Below are 22,221 nucleotides of genomic sequence, written 5' to 3' on the forward strand. Positions count from 1 at the left end.
TCTATCTATATATATATATATATCTATGTATCTATATATATATATCTATCTATCTATATCTATCTATCTATCTATCTATCTATCTATATCTATATCTATCTATCTATCTATCTATCTATCTATCTATCTATCTATCTATCTATCTATCTATCTATATATATATATATATATATATATATATATATATATATATATATATATATATATATATATATATATATATATATATATATATACTGTGATGATGAAATGTAGAGGGTCAATGGGGGTCCTCACCTGTAGATGAGATGCTCATATAAGTGGTATCCATGACTGACTGACAGCAACTTATGTTTTTGTTGCAGGAACAACATTATAATGGCTGAGCTAAACAAAAAATCAATACATTTATCATTAAGGGGTTTTGTCCTAAAATTGCAATGGATCACCATTAAAATTATAACACTAAATTTGACATTGTGATGATTTCAGAGAGTAGCAAAAAACACTCAGACACATTGTTATTACTTTCTAACTGTATATATCCACCAGGAATCTGCAAGGAAACGTCTTCACTTCAACAACTTTATGTCCAGTTAACAAATTTTACTTTTGGCTTTTATCATGAATCAGACCTGGACGACTGAAGGATTACACAGACTACTTTCTAAATGAGTTCAAAACTATAATTCTTCATGTATTAAAGATCAGCCTGTCCTTCATTTTCTACAGTTAAAGTCAGTCTCCATTTTAACCTGATCTCCTCCACAGCTTTGACCTCCAAACACACAGCACTGCTAATGCATAGTATTAACTTGTTCAGGGCTGAAACTGTCCATGGTGCTGAAACTGACACCATCCAGGCAACCATCTTAAAAAGTGTGACTATAATCCATATTAGATTAATATTTGATTGTTTGTTTAGTACCATACTATAGAACACCAGATTTTAACCTCATTTTAACTTGAATATACTAGGAATGTACAGTACATATATGCACTGTGTAACTTTAACTTGTCTTCATCAAAATGTTATTGTGTTGCCTGGAATTTACCTTGTCTTCTGCTTGCCTTCATTCAACTATAGGTTTTAATTTAAACAAATATACCTTAAAAACATGTATTGTTACTGTGAATGGGAGGGATTTCCTGTCCACATATCTGGCTGGTCATTTGGTTTATTCCAGGGGAAGCATTATCTCTATGGATATAAGCAGCTGGCATACCCTTCATCTGAAACGTTGCATAGTGAACATTTTTTACTTAATTTGTTTGGCCGAATTCAGCTGAAATATTATGAGAAATTAAGTATGGTTAGGCTTGAGGAGTACAGAACAAATGTCTGGGTTCAAGCTAATGTATTTCTTTATGGTAATTTATTACCTAGTCCACATCACTCACACATTTATATATCCATGACTGGCTCTAGCTGACAGCTCCTTACGTTTTTGTTGAAGGAATAACATTATAACAAATAAGCTAACAAGAAAATCAATGCATTCATCTTAAAGGGGTTTTGGTGGCCTTTGTATTTTCACACCTGATGTCTTTGTAAACTGTTCTGCATTCGACCAGGGGCGATACTACCAGTGCACAGTGCATACAGGTTAACTTTGGGTGAAAAGTTGTGCTGGGGTATTGACGAGAGATGAACTGTCTGATGACTTTGAGATGGACAAATATAATTGCTCTACATTAAAGGTAATAGCCGCAAAGGTGTAGTGAGCAGAGCAGGGATGATCAATGCCATGATTGGACACCTCAGCAAGTGCACAAAGAGCGGCAGGGTCTGAATAAAAAAACCCTCTGCCATCTGATCAATAAAACTTCAAATTTGGGCCTATTCAAGGTAACAAGTAACATTTAGAAAAGTAGTTGTCAAATATGATCAATGGGCAGAAGTAAATATGAGTTTCTATAGGCATAAGAAAGAGGGATGAAATTGTATTGCTTTTTCGTTGTGCCAAAGAAGTCTGTTGACAGTCAAGGTTGTTTTGCTACCTATACATACTTAAGGAAGAAGCCAGAAAAACATCTCATTTTGTCTGTGCTGAATGCGCACAGATCAATGCTCTCATAAGTGTGAGAGTATAAATTTGACTAGTCAATACTGTCGCTGAAAAGACATGGGGAGTCAGTGTGTGTTATGGCACAGGAGGGTCAAAAGGTATACTTGCGGATGAGAGTTGTATCTGTGTAAAAAGTCAAAAGTATGAATAAAATACAATATTTATCATGCATGACATGAGCTGCCTTCATAATCAATGGGGAAAAGTATATGGCAGCGGCTTCTTTATATTTTCCAACTAAATGTCACAGTGAGATACAGATGACACCATAGGTAATATGTAAAGTCAGCAAGGATAGTTCCTATAAAAAAGTCATGAGGATGTAGCACTGACACGGTGGAAGAGACAGCAAGAGTGTTTTGTTCCCTTTTCAACATTGCCATAAATTTTGTATAATGTTGCACTTGACTATTTTGAAAAATGGGGTATGGCTGTATGGTAACATTTTGGTTTTCAGAATAAAAAAATACTTGTGGACATGTAATACAGTCACCTTTAAGCAGTGTGGATGAGAGGGTATTAAGGTTTTCTTTCTTGGTGTCAACTTAAAAGGGCAATGGTTCACCTATCTGAAATTATAACACTAAATTTGACATTGTGATAATTCCTAAGAGTAACAATAACACTGACTCAGACTTGGAACTCACGCAAAGTACACACTGTTTGGTTACTGCTTCCTAACTGTGCTCAAAATTGTAATTCAATAAAGATTAGCGCCTCCTCCATTTTCACCAGTTTAAGTCAGTCAACCCGTTCTCCTCCGCAGCCTTGACCTCCAAAAGGATATTACATTTACTGCTAATGCATCAGCCTCATTAGGACAGAACGAGCGAAAGAACAGATTCAGAACTGGAACTGTCCATGGTCCTGAAACCGTCCGAGCAACCAACTTGAAAACTGTGGTTATAATTCATATCAAATTTAGATCTGGCTGTTTATTTATTACAATATCAAAACACAACACCTTTAACACACACATACACACTCACACACACCCCTACATACATACATACATACATAAATACACACAAACACACACAGTATACCGATTCGGCCAGCAGGGGTCCTCTCTTACCCGTCTCCCGATCATGGTGGAGTTTGCGGAGATTTCAGAGACAGCAGCACAATAAACAAGATTGCGTTATAGTCTATAATGTTACAAGTAATGTGTAGGAATACCATATAGAAAAATTAAACTGAAACGTGTAAGCGCGCACAAAAACCTTCAATTCGCCCCGGGCCCATTTCCAAGGCCGGGAAACACTTTGTGAAGGCACTTTGGTAACCTGGATCATTCCGAGGCCTTTTCACAAAGAACAGCCTTACAAAAAATAAAGAAAAGCGCTCTATTTTCTGAAATTGTATTTACTGCAAGTAAGTAAAGTTCAAATCCGAATATTGGCCAGAGTTTTCTTTACCTTGGATTAACGGGTAATTGAATGAGGTACAGATTTTGCCAATACAGTGCCCAGACAAAACAATACGAGGAGCACAGTGTGATATTATGGCCAGTATTTACGGATGGAGGGAAAAAACAGAAACAAAATAATAATCATGTTAATTTCCCAAAACAACAGTTAAATCAACTAGGTCTAGCCTATTTTCTGGCGTTGTGCACATGGCCGCCTAAACCCTATGTAGTATTATTTTTCAGCAACATTTAGAGATGAAATTACCGTCTTAACACTTCAGATAATGACTCACAATGACCAGCTGAAACATGGCAACAGGTAATTACATATTCTATTTTTTTTTCAAAAATAACAATAAACAACAATAAACAGCAACAGCAACAACAACAACAACAACAACAACAATAATAATAATAATAATAATAATAATAATAATAGTAATAATAATAACAAGAATAATAATAATAATAATAATAATAATAATAATAATAATAATAATAATAATAATAATAATAATAATAATAATAATAATAATGTTTGTGGATATTTCAAAAGAGCGTTTTCAGATGAGCGTTTCTGAAATATTACGCTTCTTCCCATTTGAATGTTTTTATCAGATGAAGGCACATGGGCTGGAGACGATTCCAGTGGTGTAAATTAGTACTGCGCTGTTCCTTTCATTTCGACGCCATCGCTCTTTATCAAATCAAGTTTAAAGAATGAATCTTATGTTTGAATATCATAACCCGATCAGGAGTCATTAAGTCTTTAGCTGGGCCTATAGTCTGGATGCTCTGCTCTGTGCCTATTATTTATGTCTAATCAGCTCGGCCAAACGGATAGCCTGTCTTTCACTAAGGAGATTTGAGCAAATGAAACGCTGGGAGTGAATATGTCTTGGGGATGCTTTGTGCTAAAGCTAACTAGCCATGCACTCAGGCATTCAGACACAATGAAGATAGATCCATGTATAGTCAAGGCTACACGGCGCCCTTCAGCTCGTATCATCCACTAAAGAGTTCTGCTTACACATGCTAACTGCAGTTATCTGACAACTCTTAACCTCTTCTTTGTCTGCGCACTCTGTGACAAAGGAGATGTGGAAAACATGTCTGTGTAATGAACGGAATGTCTCTGTTAACAACAGCTTTGAAGAAAGCGAGGAAAACAGACTGACACTGTTATGGCCTCTGTTTGAAGCTGCTCACACTGGCATTTATGAAGTTACTGGGGCATGTGCGATACGCCTGTGAGCCTCGGCACAAGACAGTGGTCCGGTAATGAATGCTGTTAATAGGCCGAGGCTGAGCGCATGACATGAGCCGGGTCTCCGTGGCGCAGACCTCCGCCTATACACGCTGACAGCAGGCTTTCACGGCACAAAACAGCGCAGGGGGCTCTTTGTTCGCGCGGGGATCCCAGACCCATCATTAGCGCTCATTACCGCTGACCAGTTTGACAACCTTATTGACTCTCGTCCCCTGCCGTCCTTGCTCTCAATAGAAACGGAAATATTCAGCCATTTTGTCCTCCCCAGCTCAAAGAGGGCCATGCACTTGTCCGACAGGCTACACATTTAGCCTTTGTGCCACTGGGTCTAAGCGTTTTGTGCGCTTTCAAATTGACGACAAATTGGATGAAATCAGGTGCCCCAATAGTTGTAAAAGTTAGATTTTAACCTTGTCTCATGCTTTGCTCATTTAGTGTCCAAGGTTGGTGTAGCAGTCACACGAGGCTGCTGCTTGGTTTGACTCGAGCAGGTGCCACAACCTGACTTTCAGTGACAGACTGATGTCATGGGTTAAAGGGACACGGGGGTTAATCCCAGATTTACGCAAACATGCAACGCTAAATATAGCGGTGCAGTTATTTTGGGGATCAGCAGTAGTTTACAACAATAGGCATATTGCCTATTGTTTTAAACTGAAATAAAAAAAATGCCTAATCCGTTTACTTCTGTCGTTATTATGCTCACACCCTAAGAAGGAACGCGTTTGGCACCATTAATCAGACATGCAGCCTTTGAGCTTCAGACGGTTATCAATGTATGTTGGGAAATGATGGTATGCTTCAGTATGATTAGTAGCCTACACGGGAGCGCTAACTAATTTCCACCATTTGGGGCTGCTGAGTGTGATCTGTGCGCAAATCATCCGGGTTAGTGCGCCGGCCTCTCACTGACCTCTCGCTGTCACTCCGTATTACAGAAGCAGAGGATGCCGGCCAATTAGGCCCGCGTTCAACGTGTCAGTGCGGCATCACTGCGGCGGTGAGGCCTCACCAAACACGACATAGGCAAAAAGATCTGCTCCACACGTAACAAACTCGCGACCGACACTCTTCAACAATGCTTTATTAAGTTATCTTTTCTTAGACTCAAACACATTTGACTAAAGCGCGCATGCTCCACAGGTCACCTGTACAAGGTTGGCTAGTATTAAAAAACACCAAGCAAAGATCAAGTCCATGACAGAGCAGATCATCATTTAAATAGACAAATAAACGTTATTTATAAAACTTTAAAAGAAAGTAAAAATATGTTCTTTTTCAACATGAAATACGCACGAGACACTGGTGAGGCGCACGTGCCCCCTTTCCCTTTTTACATTGACTGTCTGTGGCTCGTGGTCCGAGAGGGCTCCAGCCCAGTCTGGTTCGGTTCCACGTGTGCAGTCAAAACAGGCAGTCTATTCCGGTTGGCTCGGTCCCGTTAGTATGAGGCACTAGTCTCCCGCAAAACCCGGGTTCTGGGCCGGTTGCTCAAATGTCACATTCGCTGTCGCTGGAGGTGATAGAGATGGCGGAGGCCGCTGCTTTACTGGACAGACTGGCCTCCGGGCTGGAGGCAGGACCCAGTCGATCCACGGTGCCGTCGTCATCCGCCAGAGAGCGGACTGAGCCGCCTGACAGGACCTGCTGCTGCAGCCTGGCCCAAACAAGGGGACAAAAAACACACCATTAGTGCCCAGATCACAATTTTGTATTTATTTAGTTTTTTAATAGGCCTAAATATTAAGATAAATATTTTGTGACAATAATCTAAAATAAAAAATGTGTTTGAGTTTCTGTATAGGCCAATAATTGGCTATAGAAGACCATAAAATAAATTAAAAAAAATACATTTTTGCACACAGAAGTAATACATAAATACATAAAGTTTTTCACAAATTATGTTAAAATGCGTACACAATTTTAAATAAAATTAAAACATTTACAGTTGCTACAGACATTAATAACAGCTACCATTATATTATTGTATTATTAGCCTATTTAAAATGCTCCTTTTATATTATAAAAAACAGGTATCACAATTACAAAAGGTAGCCTACTAATATTTATATATACACATTTTATATATATATATATATATATATATATATATATATATATATATATATATATATATATATATATATATATATATATATATATATATATATATATATATATATATATACACACACACACACACACACATTACACACACATTACACACACACATTACACACACACACACACACACACAGGATGAATAAAAAAGAGAAAGCAAAGAGAAAGCCCTTAATGATAGAATGGCAAAGAGGATGCTCTGTGTTAAACGTGGCTTTACTTTTGCTTTACTTGTGTAAAATGTACACAGAGCCTGGTCCTAGCTTACCTGTTTTTGGCGGCCGCGGCTCGGTCTCTCTGTCGCCTGTTCTTGAACCAGTTGCCCACTTGCGTGGGTGTAAGTCCAGTGGCCTGGGCCAGTTCTCTCTTTTTGCTCGGGTTGGGATAAGGGTCCTGGAGGTACCATTCTCGGAGAAGGTGTCGCGTGCGCTCCTTGAAGCAGTGAGTTTTCTGCTCTCCATCCCAGATTGTGCGTGGTAGGGGAAACTTCTTGCGCACGCGGTACTTGTCCACGGGCCCCAGCGGGCGGCCCCGCAGCTTCTCGGCCTCTTGGTAGTGCGCCTCCAACCACAGCGCCTGTAGCTTGCTGTGAGACTCTTTGGTGAACTTGTGGTTCTCCAGGATGTGATAGAGCTCGCGGAAGTTGCCGGTGTGGAAGGCGACAACGGCGCGCGCACGCAAGACGGACTCGTTTTTGTTGAGAACTTCGCAGGCCGCGGGAGCTACGGGCAGAGACCAGAGGAAGCGACCAAGGCGCTCCACGTCCCCGCTCTCCTCCAGGGTCTCGCACACCCCGGCCACCTGCTGGGGGCTGAAGTTCAACATGGGCAGCTGGAACATTCCTCTGCAGCTCCGCCGTGCTGAAGCTCCGCGCGGCAGCGCCACACACAAGGCGATCACTAAGTCGGCGGCGAGAGACAGAGCACGGTGCCGTGACGAAGGATGACTTTACCGCATCCTTGGGCAGCAGTCCTCGGCAGGCAACGGGCGGACGGAGTGAGGTGTCGGTGGGCACGGATTAGAGGCTGATTAAAGCCAAAGCAAGCGGGATATTTTTTTAAAGGAGAGAAAAAGACAGTCAGCCTCCAAAGAGCTCCTATTGGACTTGGCAGATTGGATGCGCGGTTGCCATGGATGCACGTCAATCACTGTCAAGTTTGTCCAATCAGACGTAAAGGAAAGCTTAGCGCCTCCCTTTGCAAAAAGAATCTAAACATTTTGACCTTTTTACGTGGGAGCAGCGTCTTCTGTCGTTTCAGCCTCGTCCTGTTTCTTTGTGCGACGATCTGCAGCTAAGAGTGAACAGTACCAACATGATCAGCTCAGTGCACGTTTAGAGCCCTTCAAACACACACGCGCACATGCACAACCACACAGTCCTGACGACACGGCTCTTTAGACATATTATGAACAACACTTTTTACTCATCAATCTGCAAGTCACTTCAACGCTGAGGTTTCCTACTGTTTCAATCCAATAGGCCCACGCAATATAGCACATAGTCATGAGCAGCACTAAACAAAATGGCCTCTATTTATAGGTCTATGCTCCAATAACGCGGTGATTCCGGGAGCCTGTAAGAGCCAGCACGGAGCCCAGAGATTTCTACTGCAGCGGAAAAAAAAAAAAGCTGTCATCGCGAAGACACTCTGCGGCACTGGCACAGCAGTGAAACGCGCTCGGGCCTGCACATTTGCGTGATGTGCGCGTGGCCCTGCGTGGTATCAAGCACAGTCCGTTTTGTGCGCGAGCTGATTTAGTAAATAAGAGGGAGGATAGATAGCGCAGATGGTTTGAAGTGTCAGGTCAGATTATTTCAGGGCTGCATACAGTAGGAAAGTTCATTCTGACGGAAAAGCCTGATATAATTCTCACATATCCACCCCCACCTCCACAGATCCACTGAGTGCATGTCTCCAACGGACTCCCCCTTGGGCTCCTCATACATGAATTATACAGCTACATCGTGTAGATGCGGGCTGATGAAATGTCTCACACACAAAGCCGTTCATTCTCTCACCATGGCTCTTAAAACATTCTATATTCCTATAGGATATTTTCCCAGGAAAAAACTTGGATCCGACAGGCGCTCAGTAGACCTAAATCAGCGTGTAAATAAATACCCTAACAGCAAGTGGGAGGATAGCGGCTGACATGGTGCTGCTCTGAAATATTTAGCTGCGTGTAAATGTTTCATCCACACAGCAGCAAAGGCCAAACTATGGAAGCACGCGTCAATAAAAGATGAGTGACTTTGGGATGTTTTAAACGTACTGAACTAACACACAGATGGATACTGCACAGACAAGTCTTTATTTAGCCTACTGGCAGACGAAACAAGCTTTGTATGAAAAAATAAATAGAAAAAATACATCTTTTTGCTCTTTCCCTATTTAGTAGTTCGCGATTTTATTAACTTAAATTTACCTTTTTTAGCTGCAATGTTAAAATAAATTAATAAGCAACATCATACAGCCTATAAAAAGTAGATAACAGTGATGTAATTTATCAGGTTTGGTGTGAACATAACAGGCCCTACGGTCTAATATGAAATTGTACAATTCCGTGGTGCTTTATTAAAATACTGTAAATAGTCAATATTCACTGCTGTTTTGTCCCCATATTTTGTTTTATTCTATATTCTAAATCGGATGACAAACCATGGCCTATTGTGATCAGGTCTAACGTTTTAGTTAGTTATGAGTATATAAATATGTCAATAGTTCTCTTGCTGTGTGGGTACATTATCAAGGCATCATGTGGCAGTAGTAACATTTTCATATCATTATAACACAAAGATAGTTGCAGCTGAGAGTAGTGGGCCAAGTGATGTCAGGCCTGTGTCACTGTCATGCCTCCTGACACCAGTATCTCCACAGCCGCAGTACAGGGAGCCCTTTGACACACACACACACACACACACACACACCCCCACACACCCACCCACCCACACCCCCACCCACACACACCCAAACACACACACACCCCCACACACCCCCACACACCAACACACACACACACACACCCCCACACCCCTACACACACACACACACACACCCCCCCCCCCCCCCCCCCCCCCCACACACACACACACACACATATGGAATATAAGAAAACAAAATGTCAAAATATCACAACAGATCTGTTTATATTGTTATGAGTGGTGTGTGTTCTTGGGCATAAACAATGATATGGAAATATAGTAAATATTGCAATTGCAATGTCAGGAAAATGGCTTAAAGGTATTTGTCCAAAATCATTCAGTAAAGCTTAGAAAGGCACCCTCAAGGTCGGGCAGAAGGCTTGAGCAGTATACAAATGAATGATGGTATAAAAGTGCCTTAAAAACATCATGGAGAATAGCTAAGTGTGAACAGGTTCATGGCAATAAAGCTCACACATCATTTGTGGTTTTACGCTGACAAGACTCAGTGGCTAGCTGCTAGCATGTTGTGGGGTCATGGCTGTGGGCTGCAGCAGGAGGAGTGGGCAGCAGCAGCAGGGAGAAGGCTGGAAGTGACCCAGATTCCCCGGGATCAGTGGAGCAGACGAGACGCTACAAGAGCCAGTCACCAACAGTCCTCCTGCTCCATCTCACACACACCCTCCCCCACGTACGGTCATGGAGCCACGCAGATGTGTGCAAACACGCTAAACAACAGCAACGCAAGCCCTGCATCATGTGACCTACCCTGTCATAGCAGGGCGACCCAGTGTCCAGACGTACAATAGGAAATGACACAAGATAATCCTCTCAGAATATCAACATTCTCAGTAAAACCACAACACAGGTCTAATGGAACATTTTGAATGCCCATCTCACTTAGACCAAAATGTGCAAACATTACATCCAGAAATTGCAAACTACTTCTGAATGTAGATCAAAGCAGATGTGAACATAGATTTAATTGTAATTAGGTAAAAAAAAAAAAGTCCATATCTTTTTTAATAAGTCTGCAGTATGGACAGTAGCAGAAAGAGGGCATAAAGCTTCTTTGCGTCGCAGCACTCACAGTAGCAGTGCTCATGTAAACCATAGCTGCATAGAGCTAATGCACAGAGCTAATGTACAAAGCTAATGCACAGCCAACATAGAGGCCATAAGCACAGCGTCTGTTTGCTTCATGTCACTTTGGCTTTTCCTGCAGCATGACAGACTGTCCTGGTTCTGGATTAACTTTCCAATTAAGATATCATGTCAGTAACACTCAGAGTGACCCCTGTATGACCCGGATGTGTTCAGGGCCTGGCTCATCTCGGGGACTTACAGTGGACTGTGGAGCGGCACAACACTGACTCAAGGGTTAAGATTAAGCTGTGAGCTGTGTTTTCAGACCCACTTAGCCCCAGGGCAGCACAGCTCTCAGTGCTGCGTTTAATCTGTGGATTTGTGGTAACAGAGAAGACTTCTTATCCACTGACCCATTGGCCCCCTGTGAGTGTAATCCCTCCCCCGACACACTTACCCCTCCCCAGCCATTGTCAGCCTCTACAGAGTGCCTTGCCCACCACACCAGCCTCTGCTCTCACGAGCTCAGTTGAGCTCTTCTGCACTGTTTATGGGATGGCAGTGACAACAACAATGGACTTGGGGCGGTGCACTAGAAGTTGTTTTAAAGTACTATTATTCACAGTTGTTCCAATTTTGTACTCCATAGCTCAGGTATTAACTTTAGATAATGTGCAGCGACAAAAGCTCCAGTGTTAGTCAATCATGGCATGTGATTATCAAAAGCATGAGCAGATGGTGCCAGGCTTGTATCTGCAAGTGCAGTGAAAAAGACAGCTGTTTGTAACAAACTAAAAAACAAGGCCTGTTGCAGCATATCCTACACTGATTAGAGGAGGCACTTTGTGCCATGATCAGAACATATTTGGTAAAGATGTCTAGACTGGAGCTGAGCAATAACGAAATTTGAGTTGGCCTAATTATCAATTCGCAAAGGCTACAATTATTTTGATAATAGAATGTCAAATAGAAATAGAAAAATTGTGTAACTGCTGTTTAAATCTCTACAAACATGTTCTGAAATGCATGTTGAGTTTATCATTTCATATTTCAGTATTCTCTTAAAATGGCAATGCTCCTGGATTTATTAACAATGTGCACAACATTTTAAAATATGTGTCACAAATCTAATTGCAATATCTTTTTTACCCACAATTCCCAAACATCTCTAATCTGGATATAATAAGATGAGAGAGCTTCATTCATAAGAATGACTTCTGTGAATTATAGAAAAGCTGACAGAAGCTTTTTAAAGGAGACTAAATATGCAGGATTACTGAAACATTCACAAAACAAAAAACAAAACAAAAAACACAGATTTGGACAAGGTTTTAGATGTGGGTAGAGCAGCCAAAAATTGTACAAAAAGTGTAGGAATAATTACTCATATAGAAGGAAAATGAAATGGTGCAAGAAATTACTCAGGTAAGAGTTAAAACGTATTTAGGGGAACTACAGCTTGAGTAATTGCAAAGTGTCTGGAACATAAAATCTGATTTAGTAACCTGAAGGACAAAAAAAAAAGATAATAATAATAATTGATAGCCCACTCAAAAAGTGAATTTTGCAAAATATAGGCCTTTGAAGAACAGTGTAGGACTTCCTTACTTTGAATCGGATGCAGTTTGCCCAGGAGAAAATCGTCTGTCACTCTTGCAACATAAAGGGACTTTACATTAGACATTTCCTCTGGCTGGAGTTATGCTGCTTAAAAACAATAAGATTCTACTAATCAACTGTTATCAATTATCAATGATATTTGACTATTGTTGGGAAAGGATCAGGTTTATAAAAGAAGCAAAATTATATCCTTATGGAAAAACACTTCTTCAGTAGATTACTTTTTTAAATCTATAATTGGTTATAAAAAGTCATTAGGTAGAAACACAACACAAACTATTTTTCATTTTATTTACACTGTGTCTTATTCTAGTATGATCTAAAGTTATTGATATGTTGATCATAAATAGTTGCAAAATGATTTAAGCGAGTATATCACTGGGCAGAGGCCAAAGAGAACACAGATCCCCATCCTTCTATTTACTGTGGCCTTTCAAAGCTGCTAATGTAAGCTCTTCCTCACACTCCATTGTGTCCTCCATGTTTCACTCCTGCTGCAGGTCACAAATGTAAAATGTAAGCCACTGAACTAAATGTGGCTCAAAAGCAAAGCCAAAGCAGGCGAGAAGCATCCTTGGCAGAGAGCCATTAAGAATACCTTGAATCTAGCCTTTTTGTAAACAAATTTACAGAGCATGTTATAGAGTGCATGCAATTATTACATCCATTCCACTCTTGAATGCAGTCAATTTCAGTGCAGATAAAGGGCCTAAATGAAAGCAGACCAGAACACACCACACAACTGCTCTATATTATTGCTATTTGTGAGCCTCGAGACAACCAGAGACATTACAAATGAACAAATGCATACATAGCATAGGCAAAACAAAGTGATCATATGTGCGCCAGTCTCTGTTAGAGCTAAAATTCCAATCAGGTAATTATGAGCGGAAACCTCTGTGCTCCACCGCCACACAGAGTGCGCTCCAAAGTGAAATTGAACATAACATAAGTGATTTTCCACACACAAATTAGAGCTGAAATTGGCATCCAGCGGCGTGTTTTCTTTTGGCTTGAGCCCCCTGTATTCATCCACATGAGGCTGTGAGTGTGCAGGGCTGAATGAACAAGTGTTCTGTGGACGTGAGGGACAATGGCACAGTCTTCCAAACCCGGCAGTGTGACAAAACAACTCCTTTATATTCTTTATATGTGGATCATCTATATTGGTGATCGCTTTTGTTCTCTCAACATAAGCTTTCACACCTCTCACATTTATTTGTACTCAGTACCTCAGTAAACAGCATTTACTTTTATTGTTTAGCTGATCTCTTTTTCAGCAAGGATCATCACAACAAACCAGTGGCTTTGAGCAAGAGACTCTGTTCTGCACTGACAGCAAAAAGGGACAGTTTTAGCCTCATTGCTAATCCTCAGTAATAATAATAATAATAATAGTAATAGTAATGCATTGGATTTAAATAGAGCTTTTTTGGAGAGGCTTTACAGAACATTATTCATTCACTCCATACTCAGTGGTGGTAAGCTACTATTGTAACCACAGCTGCCCTGGGGCAGATTGACGGAAGCGAGGCTACCTATCTGTGCCATCACCCCCTCCAACCACCACCAATATTAACACACACCAGAATCATACTACGCAATGTGGGTGAAGTGTCTTGCCTAAGGATAAAACCACATTTGCCCCACAGAGGCACCTGTGATTCCCAGCGGTCTCCCATCTAAGTACTAACCAGGCCCAGCCCTGCTTAGCTTCTGAGTTCTAATGAGATGAGTAGGGCTGTAGTTCTTTTGACAATAGTCATCAATGGTACCTTAGTCAAGGTCAAGTTTGTATTAGTTGACTAATAATTTTATTAACATTATAAAGAATTATATGCACAACAGCAGAAAGGAGAAGGCCTGAGTAGATAATCTGAAGGCTCAGGCTTTGACAAGGATGTTTGGCCACTTAATAGTTACACTTAATGTATATTTAAAGTTGTTTGTCAAACAAGGCCATTCCAACAAAACAATTATGAATTGTCTGGGCTAATTCTGTTCATGCCTACTTAATCCTGAGAATAAGGTAAAGTGGTGATTTTAAATAAGACTTATTAAAAATGATTAACTCTTGTTTTTAGTTATGATAAAATAATAATTATAAAAAAACATGTTCACGTGCACATTGATACACAAAAGCAGCAGATGAATGCTCAGCTAACTTTTGAAGGCCTACTCTTTTTGAAAAGCAGAGCAATGTTTTAGCTCAAGTTAAACCCAACCAAACACTAAACACATTTTTTTTTTTTACAATAACATTAATGAACATTATTATTATTATATTATCCATAAGTCATATGCATTCAATATACTGTCCCTTATGAAGATGTATTTCAATGTATAATTTATCTAATCTACACCTTTGTTCTGATAAGAAAATTAACATTCAAAAATACAATTTTTAATATGTGTGCTGCTCACATCTGAGCTGTTGTTCTGTGCCCAAGACCAGACTTGGTAACTTGCCCACCACCCTCTCTCAAAGAAAGAAAAACTGCTCATGTCAATAAATCTTACAACACCCAAAGGTGACAGGAGTCAAGCCAGATCACGATCAGTGCGTCCTGTGGCAGTGGGCGGGGCTACAGTCACGCTGCTGTCAATAAATGTCTTCTTCAGCTGCACGCTGCTCTTTTGTCTGCAACATCTCGGCTTGTCCAAGTGCTTCACTCTCTCTGTACCAAGTCTGTATACTCAAGCAGGATTGAAACCAACAGTATAGTTCTGTCTAAATGTATTTTATAAGCAATAATTCACTATACATCTTGTAATAGGAGGAACAAAACATGCAGGAAAAGAAGAGAAGTGTCTGAATCCTGTCCATTAGCTCCTGTGGGCTGGTTCACAGCAGCCTCTTGCGTGTTCTATGCTCTCTGGACAAGGATGCACAAGCCTCTTTGACGCTGATTAGCTGCGGTAAATTGTTTCCTAAGGCAGTGTTGTATTCGCCAACCACAGCCGAGCAGTAATCGGAGTCAGAAGAGTCGCGAGCCATTGTACAATGACTCAATCACGCTCAGTGTCGAGTCTGATCAGCTACGACTGTGCTGTTTAATCAAGGGGCTCTGGATGGAAGCCCAAAATAAAAGATATGATATCAGCCGCTCTCCAACTCCAGCATCAGGCACAAAACAAGTGATCAGCCTGCTTCCAATCCCAATCATAGTCTGCATGCATTTTCTCCTTGTTTGAATTACACATCAAGTACAGACAAAGCAGAGATGCTAAACAGAGGTGGTTCTACCTCATTTGAATTGCTTATTAGATTTGATTTGAATCATCGAAGAATGTAAAATTATTACACATGTAAATTATAGCTATTTTTATTTAATAGGATTGTTGTATTTTGAACGTTGCTAGACTCAAAGCTATAACATTATAAAAAATAAACAAATATTTTCAATATTGATTTAATAATCTTTGGTAAATTCACAATCAATAATGAATGTAAACATGAAGTTGTACGTGTAGTGGTGGTGGAGCTCAGATTTAATGATGTTTAGTATTATATCAACTAGACTCCACTGTGGCATGCTTTGCACAGCTCAGAGTAATGCATCATATTCATACAGATTTGATTGAGTTGAGTCTGAGTGAGTGGGCCCTTGCAGCCTGCAGCTAAACTCACAGGAGCAGGAGCACAGCCACTCAGAGGGACAGTGCTGCGCTGGTCTGCCAGCTGGGCCTCATGGACGCCGTCTGTCAAATGCCAGTGTGACAGAGCTTATTAAAGTGACACAGTGGTGGAGGTGAGCAGAAACAGGCACACACACAACCACTGGGCCCAAAGCCTGGGAACCAGAACCGGGGTCCCAAAAACCTGGGACCCAGAGCCTGGGACCCAGAGCACACCTCAGGGGCCCAGGGCCACATGATTTGCCTTTGTCATTGCTGCAGCAGCAGCCTGTCTTTGAAGACATTCAAAGACAGTGTACATGAGAGCAGAGTGCCAAGGACAGCCCGTGGACACTCCAGAGACCTGCACCATGAGTCAAAGAGTGCTCTCTGCTTCCTTTTTTTTCTTTTTGTTATTATTTTTTGAAGAGTTCAAAATGTTCAAAATATGTTCATTAGATTAAAATTTTTTTTTTTTCTCTGTACCATTCATGGATTTCATAAGCAACACACTACAGTTGTTTATACAAAGCGTAAAGGTAAAAACAAAAACAGTATATGCAGTGTTATCTTAATTTTAGACTCCCAGTGTTTTCTTTTCCATGGAAACCAGGTCCAAATGGCTATTTGGGTGTTAAAGATTGCTGACCCCTGGACTAGTCCTATATTTTTACCTCCTGGTTGGCCATGGGTAGTAGATGTGACACATGTAGGAGTAATTTCATAAAAGTTACCTTGCAACCATACTGTAAACAAGGTCCAAAGCTTGTCTAATTAAGTCAAAGTTATATATTGACAAATGACAAAAAAATGTAGTAGCATAACAACAATAGTAAGACATTTCTGCAATTTTTGGGGTTCCTCAATCAATACATTTACAGGCAGATGTTAGCACATTCTAGATATATTGTTGAAATATTGTTATCAAGATAAAGCAAACAATTTAGAGATATTATTATTTTGTCAATATTGGCCACCCCTATTCTCTGAGCATAGATTGTACTTACATTTTGGATTAAATGTGTTGAGTTGATGACGCAGATAAGGGATTCCGTGTTAGACCTCAAGGCTACTTCCTGTATTTTTATTTTGTTTTACTTTTCTTCACAAGCTGCATTTTTGACTGTTGTAAAACTATGATAGTTATTTACCATTATCCCACCAAACCAAGGAAACATGAAAATCTGTCATAAGCAAAGATAACAGGTTCATGTGATGTCTAGAATCCCCATAGTTTAAACTGAGCTGAAGACAAATCAGAATTCTATGGTGGAATTTGCTGTTTAAATGTCAGACTGCAGATTCGTTGACCAGGTTTTTGGTTAATACCTTTGTTTTATTAGTCTGCCATTTCACTGGACCAGCGAAATGCCTCTGGGATTGTTGAGCCTATCCCCATGAAACAAAAATGTTTAAAGTCTTCTGTGTCAATATAAATAAGCAACATTTAATGATGAGTTTAGTAAGTGGTGTCATTATTTAACCTAAAAGACATGATTGCTGTCAATTGAATGGACTTCAAAACATACAATTAATATGGGCAGTCTGTGAAGCCCATCCTTACAAATAATGACAACATTCACCATTTGTGGCTCATGAGTTTGGATATTTCTTTTAGTGAGTTTCCCACAGAGCCTCCTGCCCTCCATCTGAAATTATATCACTAAATTCTACAATGTGAGCACAACCTAAAAGTACCTAAATAACTGTCCCCAGATGCATGTTTTACAGGGTAATGAGGCCATAATTTTCATATGGTGCAGCAGCACTTTACCCCTGAGTGAAAAGGGCTGGTGCCTGATATGGCTGTTTGATGATGCGGGGCTGTTATGTGACATCCTAATATACTGGTTAAAAATGCATGTTTGGAGGGCGAGTGAGAGCACTGCTGGGGATGCTCTGTCAGCAGCCATCAAATCATCGAGGTCGTGATGAGAACCGGGCCAGAACCTGGAGTCAGCACCTCGTCCACAAGGCTACACAAGGTTTATACTTCCTATACTCAGACACAATATCAAACCCACCCCAATCAGAAGTGCACACAACGTACTGTAAAAATCGGAAACAGAAGTAGAGGCCCACGACAAACAATCTCTGTGTTTGTCTTGCCTTTTAAACAGAAAAGTGCCTTTTCTCTGCCAGATGCTAAATTACAGCTGCTGCTCTAGACTGCTCAGAGACCACAACAAAAAACCGAATCACAAGAGGGACAGAATACAAGCAGAAAATACATGATGAAGAAATGTAACAGATCATTTTAATTTTTTTCTTACACACAGGGACACTGATATTACTTTTAATATGATGCACATTTTTATAAGATTTATGAAATATTACACACTGGCTGTACTGTGCCAGTGTCGACAGGTTAATTTAAAAGTTCTGTGGTGATCTATAGCTGCAAATCTTCTGATGTGTAAGGCCACCAGCATTCCCGCTTCCATTAAACACAACATATTTGACATTCTTAAGAGCCTGCACTGAATATGACACATATCAAATATAATGCCTATATCTCATGGCATATAAATGCTGGCCTTCCACATATAAGCTATTGTACAGCTCTCCTTCAGTGCAGTTTTATCATCACCATTTCTAATCTTGGCGAGCTTTAGGCATACAGGCTGTCACGGCCTTGTGTTCAATAATACGCTTTAGAGAGAGCAGGGGAATTTTCCTTAGGGCACAGGTGTGCCCTGATAGTCTCATAAGCCCCGGGCACACAAAGGAAGAAAGATGCCGTCTTGGTGAAAGGGAATCGGGAGGCATGAGGTGCACAAACAGATCAACAATAGCTCTTTGGTTTGGATGGATTTGGTTGTGACCTTCAGACAGAGCTTCAAAATAAATTCCACACTGAGGGGAAATCAAAAATCCACATGACCCTGAACAGCACAGCCAGCGCAGCAGGGAATGAATACATGACGTTAAAATGAAAAAGTCCAAGTTTGAAAGTGTAATGCTTTTCAGACACACTGGCAGAAGCCGAGTGTGCCGGTAACGCCTCTCCACAATCAGCCGCACCAGCTGCTTTATTCAGAGAGCAACACATAAACAATCACTGTACATTACACATGTGACTCCAGGCTCCTGCCTGCCCACACCAAAACTACTAGAGACTATTGCACCACCAGCTTTCACAGATGATGAAAATTCTCTGTGTACGTGTGTCAGTTATTATTGGGCCAGTCACAGTTTAAAGCGTGACATATTGCTACAGAAATTATGATAGACAATAAAACTGACCATTTTATGCTTTGAACACAATAACCCTAAAGCAAAATAGTTCCAGTGAATCTTTTTTCTAAATGAATTGAACCATATCATAACAGAAACAGGAGCAAAAATAAATAAATAAAAACACGTGCTATTTAAAAAGTTAAAAGAACTGCACCTTATTTTGATCATCTTGAAAATATGAAAGACAGAAAAAAATTATTCTAAACTGGTAGCAGCAATTTTTTTTAGCACATTCAAAGCATCTTAATTCTTCACTGTCATGAGTTTTGAAGCATATTTCACAACTTTCAGAGGCCAAAGTAAGTTTGAGCATCACTGCTCACAACAAAAAACCTGCTCTACACCAGCTCTACTTCCGGGATTACAACTGATACACTGGGCCCAAATTAATATTAATTAACAATATGTCCATATTGTAATTATTGTGATATTTATTTTATTATAAAATATTCATATTGTGTCCATATTGTGCACGACCACACCCATGGACAGTGACATGTGAGTTGATGATCCAGATGTTGCTTCAACATGAGACTGATATTCACGGAGGCATGGTGCTCTTTCAGGAGGCACTCCTTCAGCACAGACAGCAGGGCCGGAAGGGAAGGAGCCTGTCCTTGTGTGTGCTTTACAGCTCCAGGGAAAGACTTTTTTTGCTGAGAGCACAAAAGTGTCTCCATGAGGCTAACGCTTTATGTCAGATTGAACTAAGAAGCACATTATCGCCAGGGAGTCTACCTTCACTTTCTCCATAAAACCCCTTTTCCCACAACACTTACTGCTGAGGTTTCTTACGAGTGACACGGCTGAAAAACGCAGGAGGCTCCTGGATGGTGCCGAGTGGGCCGTAGAGTCTGCAGCACTCGTGCGCTTGTCTGTTTTTGTGCTTCAAGAAAAAAGGAAAAGGAGAATGGAAGGAAGGTGGAGCAGTGAGAAAGCTCAGAAAACAAAACAAAACAAAAAACAGAGTGCCCAGCTCTGTAGACTGGCATGTGCAGCGGGCTGCCGGTCACCTAGCAACAGGTCACCCCACCACCACACCCCATCTCCCCCCTCCACCCCAGCTCCTGCTGCGCTCTCTAATTCAACCAATCTGCTCCAATGTAAGGCTGCTCTTACAACAAAGCCCTTGTGCTGTGGGGGCCCATTGAGCAGGCCTTTCGGAGGGGCACTGAGCGCCCCACAAAGAGCCCAAAGCACGCTCCCAGAGAAAACAGCAGCTTCTAATTGTGTTTGACTGCATAATGAAAATGATGTTCTTTTTGTATTTGGGCTTGTTAAGGCCACACTATTTTGCTGTGGTCACCTGATGATTGTAAAGACATAGTCCTCACTTGGCCTGTGGGCGGCTGGGGAAACACTGCCATCTCTTTACTCTAACCCCTCTTGTGTTTCAAGTGTTCTCTGGCAAAAAACATAAATATGTGGCCCCGTTCATTACAGGACAAGAGCGAGTATGCTACATAGAGTTCTCTTTTGGGAAGTGGAGGAAGCATAATGGCAGTTGCACACAAACACAAATGTGAGCGCTACTGTGGCTGCCCTGAGTCGCACAGCATTGAGAAGGTTAGCATTCCTGCTGCTACTTCAGTGAATCAGGCCATTAGTGGGAGCATCAGGCTCGCACCCAAAACACCGCTTCAATGGACACATTCACATCCAGTGATTATTTGCACTTTTTAGCCCCCAATTTCCTGTTTTATGAAAGTGTATTTTCCACATTCATCTCCCGTAACCCTTTTTCTACTCACTGCTCGGCTGTGCCAAAGGTGAGATGCAGTCAGGTGAATGCCAGGCCTGGAACAGAGCACAAAAACAAACCCCTTTACTCTATCACTAACACTGTATGAACAGAGTCTCTAACCAGGTCAATACAATTAACCAAATGCAACTGCTCTGCTTGTTTTTGATAGTTGCCTGTTCATATGTAAAGCCAATATAAGGAATGTTGTAGCACCATAGTGTCTTTGAATTCTCAAGGCTGGCCAACACCCTCCGAGTGGAAATCTATTGAGTGATTTAATTAGTTTGTGGTAAGCTCATTCTCAGTTGCTCCAGGAAATAGGACTGTGGCCCGGGGTCAAAGGTTAAGACAGACAGGGCGCCCTGGCTCGCTCTCACTCTGGTAGATGCTCCTATGGACTCAAGGCCAGGTTATGACCTCTACAGACATCCATACACCTGTTGTGTTTATCTGCTGCATGCCAGCTATGCTCTAGTTTATCTACGCAGATATGGGCAAATAGAAGACATTTTCACCAACACAGAGAAGCAAATCTCAAATAATAAAAATAAACTTAGGCTATTACAGAACTGACCATAATTCTCATATGGTAAGAACCAGGCCTATAGTCCCAATTGATGTAATCTAATCTATTACAATAAAAAAAAATGCTTCTGCTTCTAGGGGAGTTATTTGAGCTGGTATTCGGTATTTTGTATGCATTTTGTTTAATTTTCGCCCTCTCTTGTCTCTTGTGTGGAGAGGTGGTGTATTTTGCCTGTGATGTAGCTTGATCACAGTTATTGGGATAAGCCGAAAGACGACGCCAGGCTAATACTAATATTTATCTGACTTCTACACATAGACTGTATATGCTGCTACACCATGTGGATTCGGATAAAAAATAATATAATGATCATTAATTCCAGGAAACATGGGGCCGGTTTGCAGCGGGCCTGCGCCCACAGGATGGGCACACGCACGACTTTATTACTCACCTCCTCCGGGGAAACATTTATCGAGATATTCTGACTGACAAACCACCTACCCTACCAATAGCCACCGTACGCACCCTTGTACAAATGAAGACAACAAAAGGATGAGCCAAGCCCCAGTTTTAGTTTTATCCTTTGCAGAGTTTGGTTGAGGCGCTCTTACCTC

At 41.0% G+C, this 22,221-nt stretch overlaps 2 protein-coding genes across 2 annotated transcripts in view; one reads left to right on the plus strand and one right to left on the minus strand.

Annotated features, from left to right (window-relative positions):
- The window catches only part of dhrs7 (dehydrogenase/reductase (SDR family) member 7), an 84,232-nt gene that overhangs the window by 33,751 nt on the left and 28,260 nt on the right, over positions 1 to 22,221 (plus strand). The gene's annotated exons all lie outside the window — the stretch shown is intronic.
- On the minus strand, positions 5,833 to 8,201 carry six6a (SIX homeobox 6a). Its single transcript, XM_033988504.2, has 2 exons — positions 7,119 to 8,201; positions 5,833 to 6,386 (listed from the first exon to the last, which is right to left on the minus strand). The coding sequence occupies exons 1-2, from the start codon at positions 7,688 to 7,690 to the stop codon at positions 6,221 to 6,223; spliced, it is 738 nt and encodes a 245-aa protein (XP_033844395.1). The 5' UTR covers positions 7,691 to 8,201; the 3' UTR covers positions 5,833 to 6,220.

The sequence above is a fragment of the Periophthalmus magnuspinnatus genome, chromosome 22, assembly GCF_009829125.3.
Source record: "Periophthalmus magnuspinnatus isolate fPerMag1 chromosome 22, fPerMag1.2.pri, whole genome shotgun sequence".
NCBI classification, from domain to species: domain Eukaryota; kingdom Metazoa; phylum Chordata; class Actinopteri; order Gobiiformes; family Gobiidae; genus Periophthalmus; species Periophthalmus magnuspinnatus.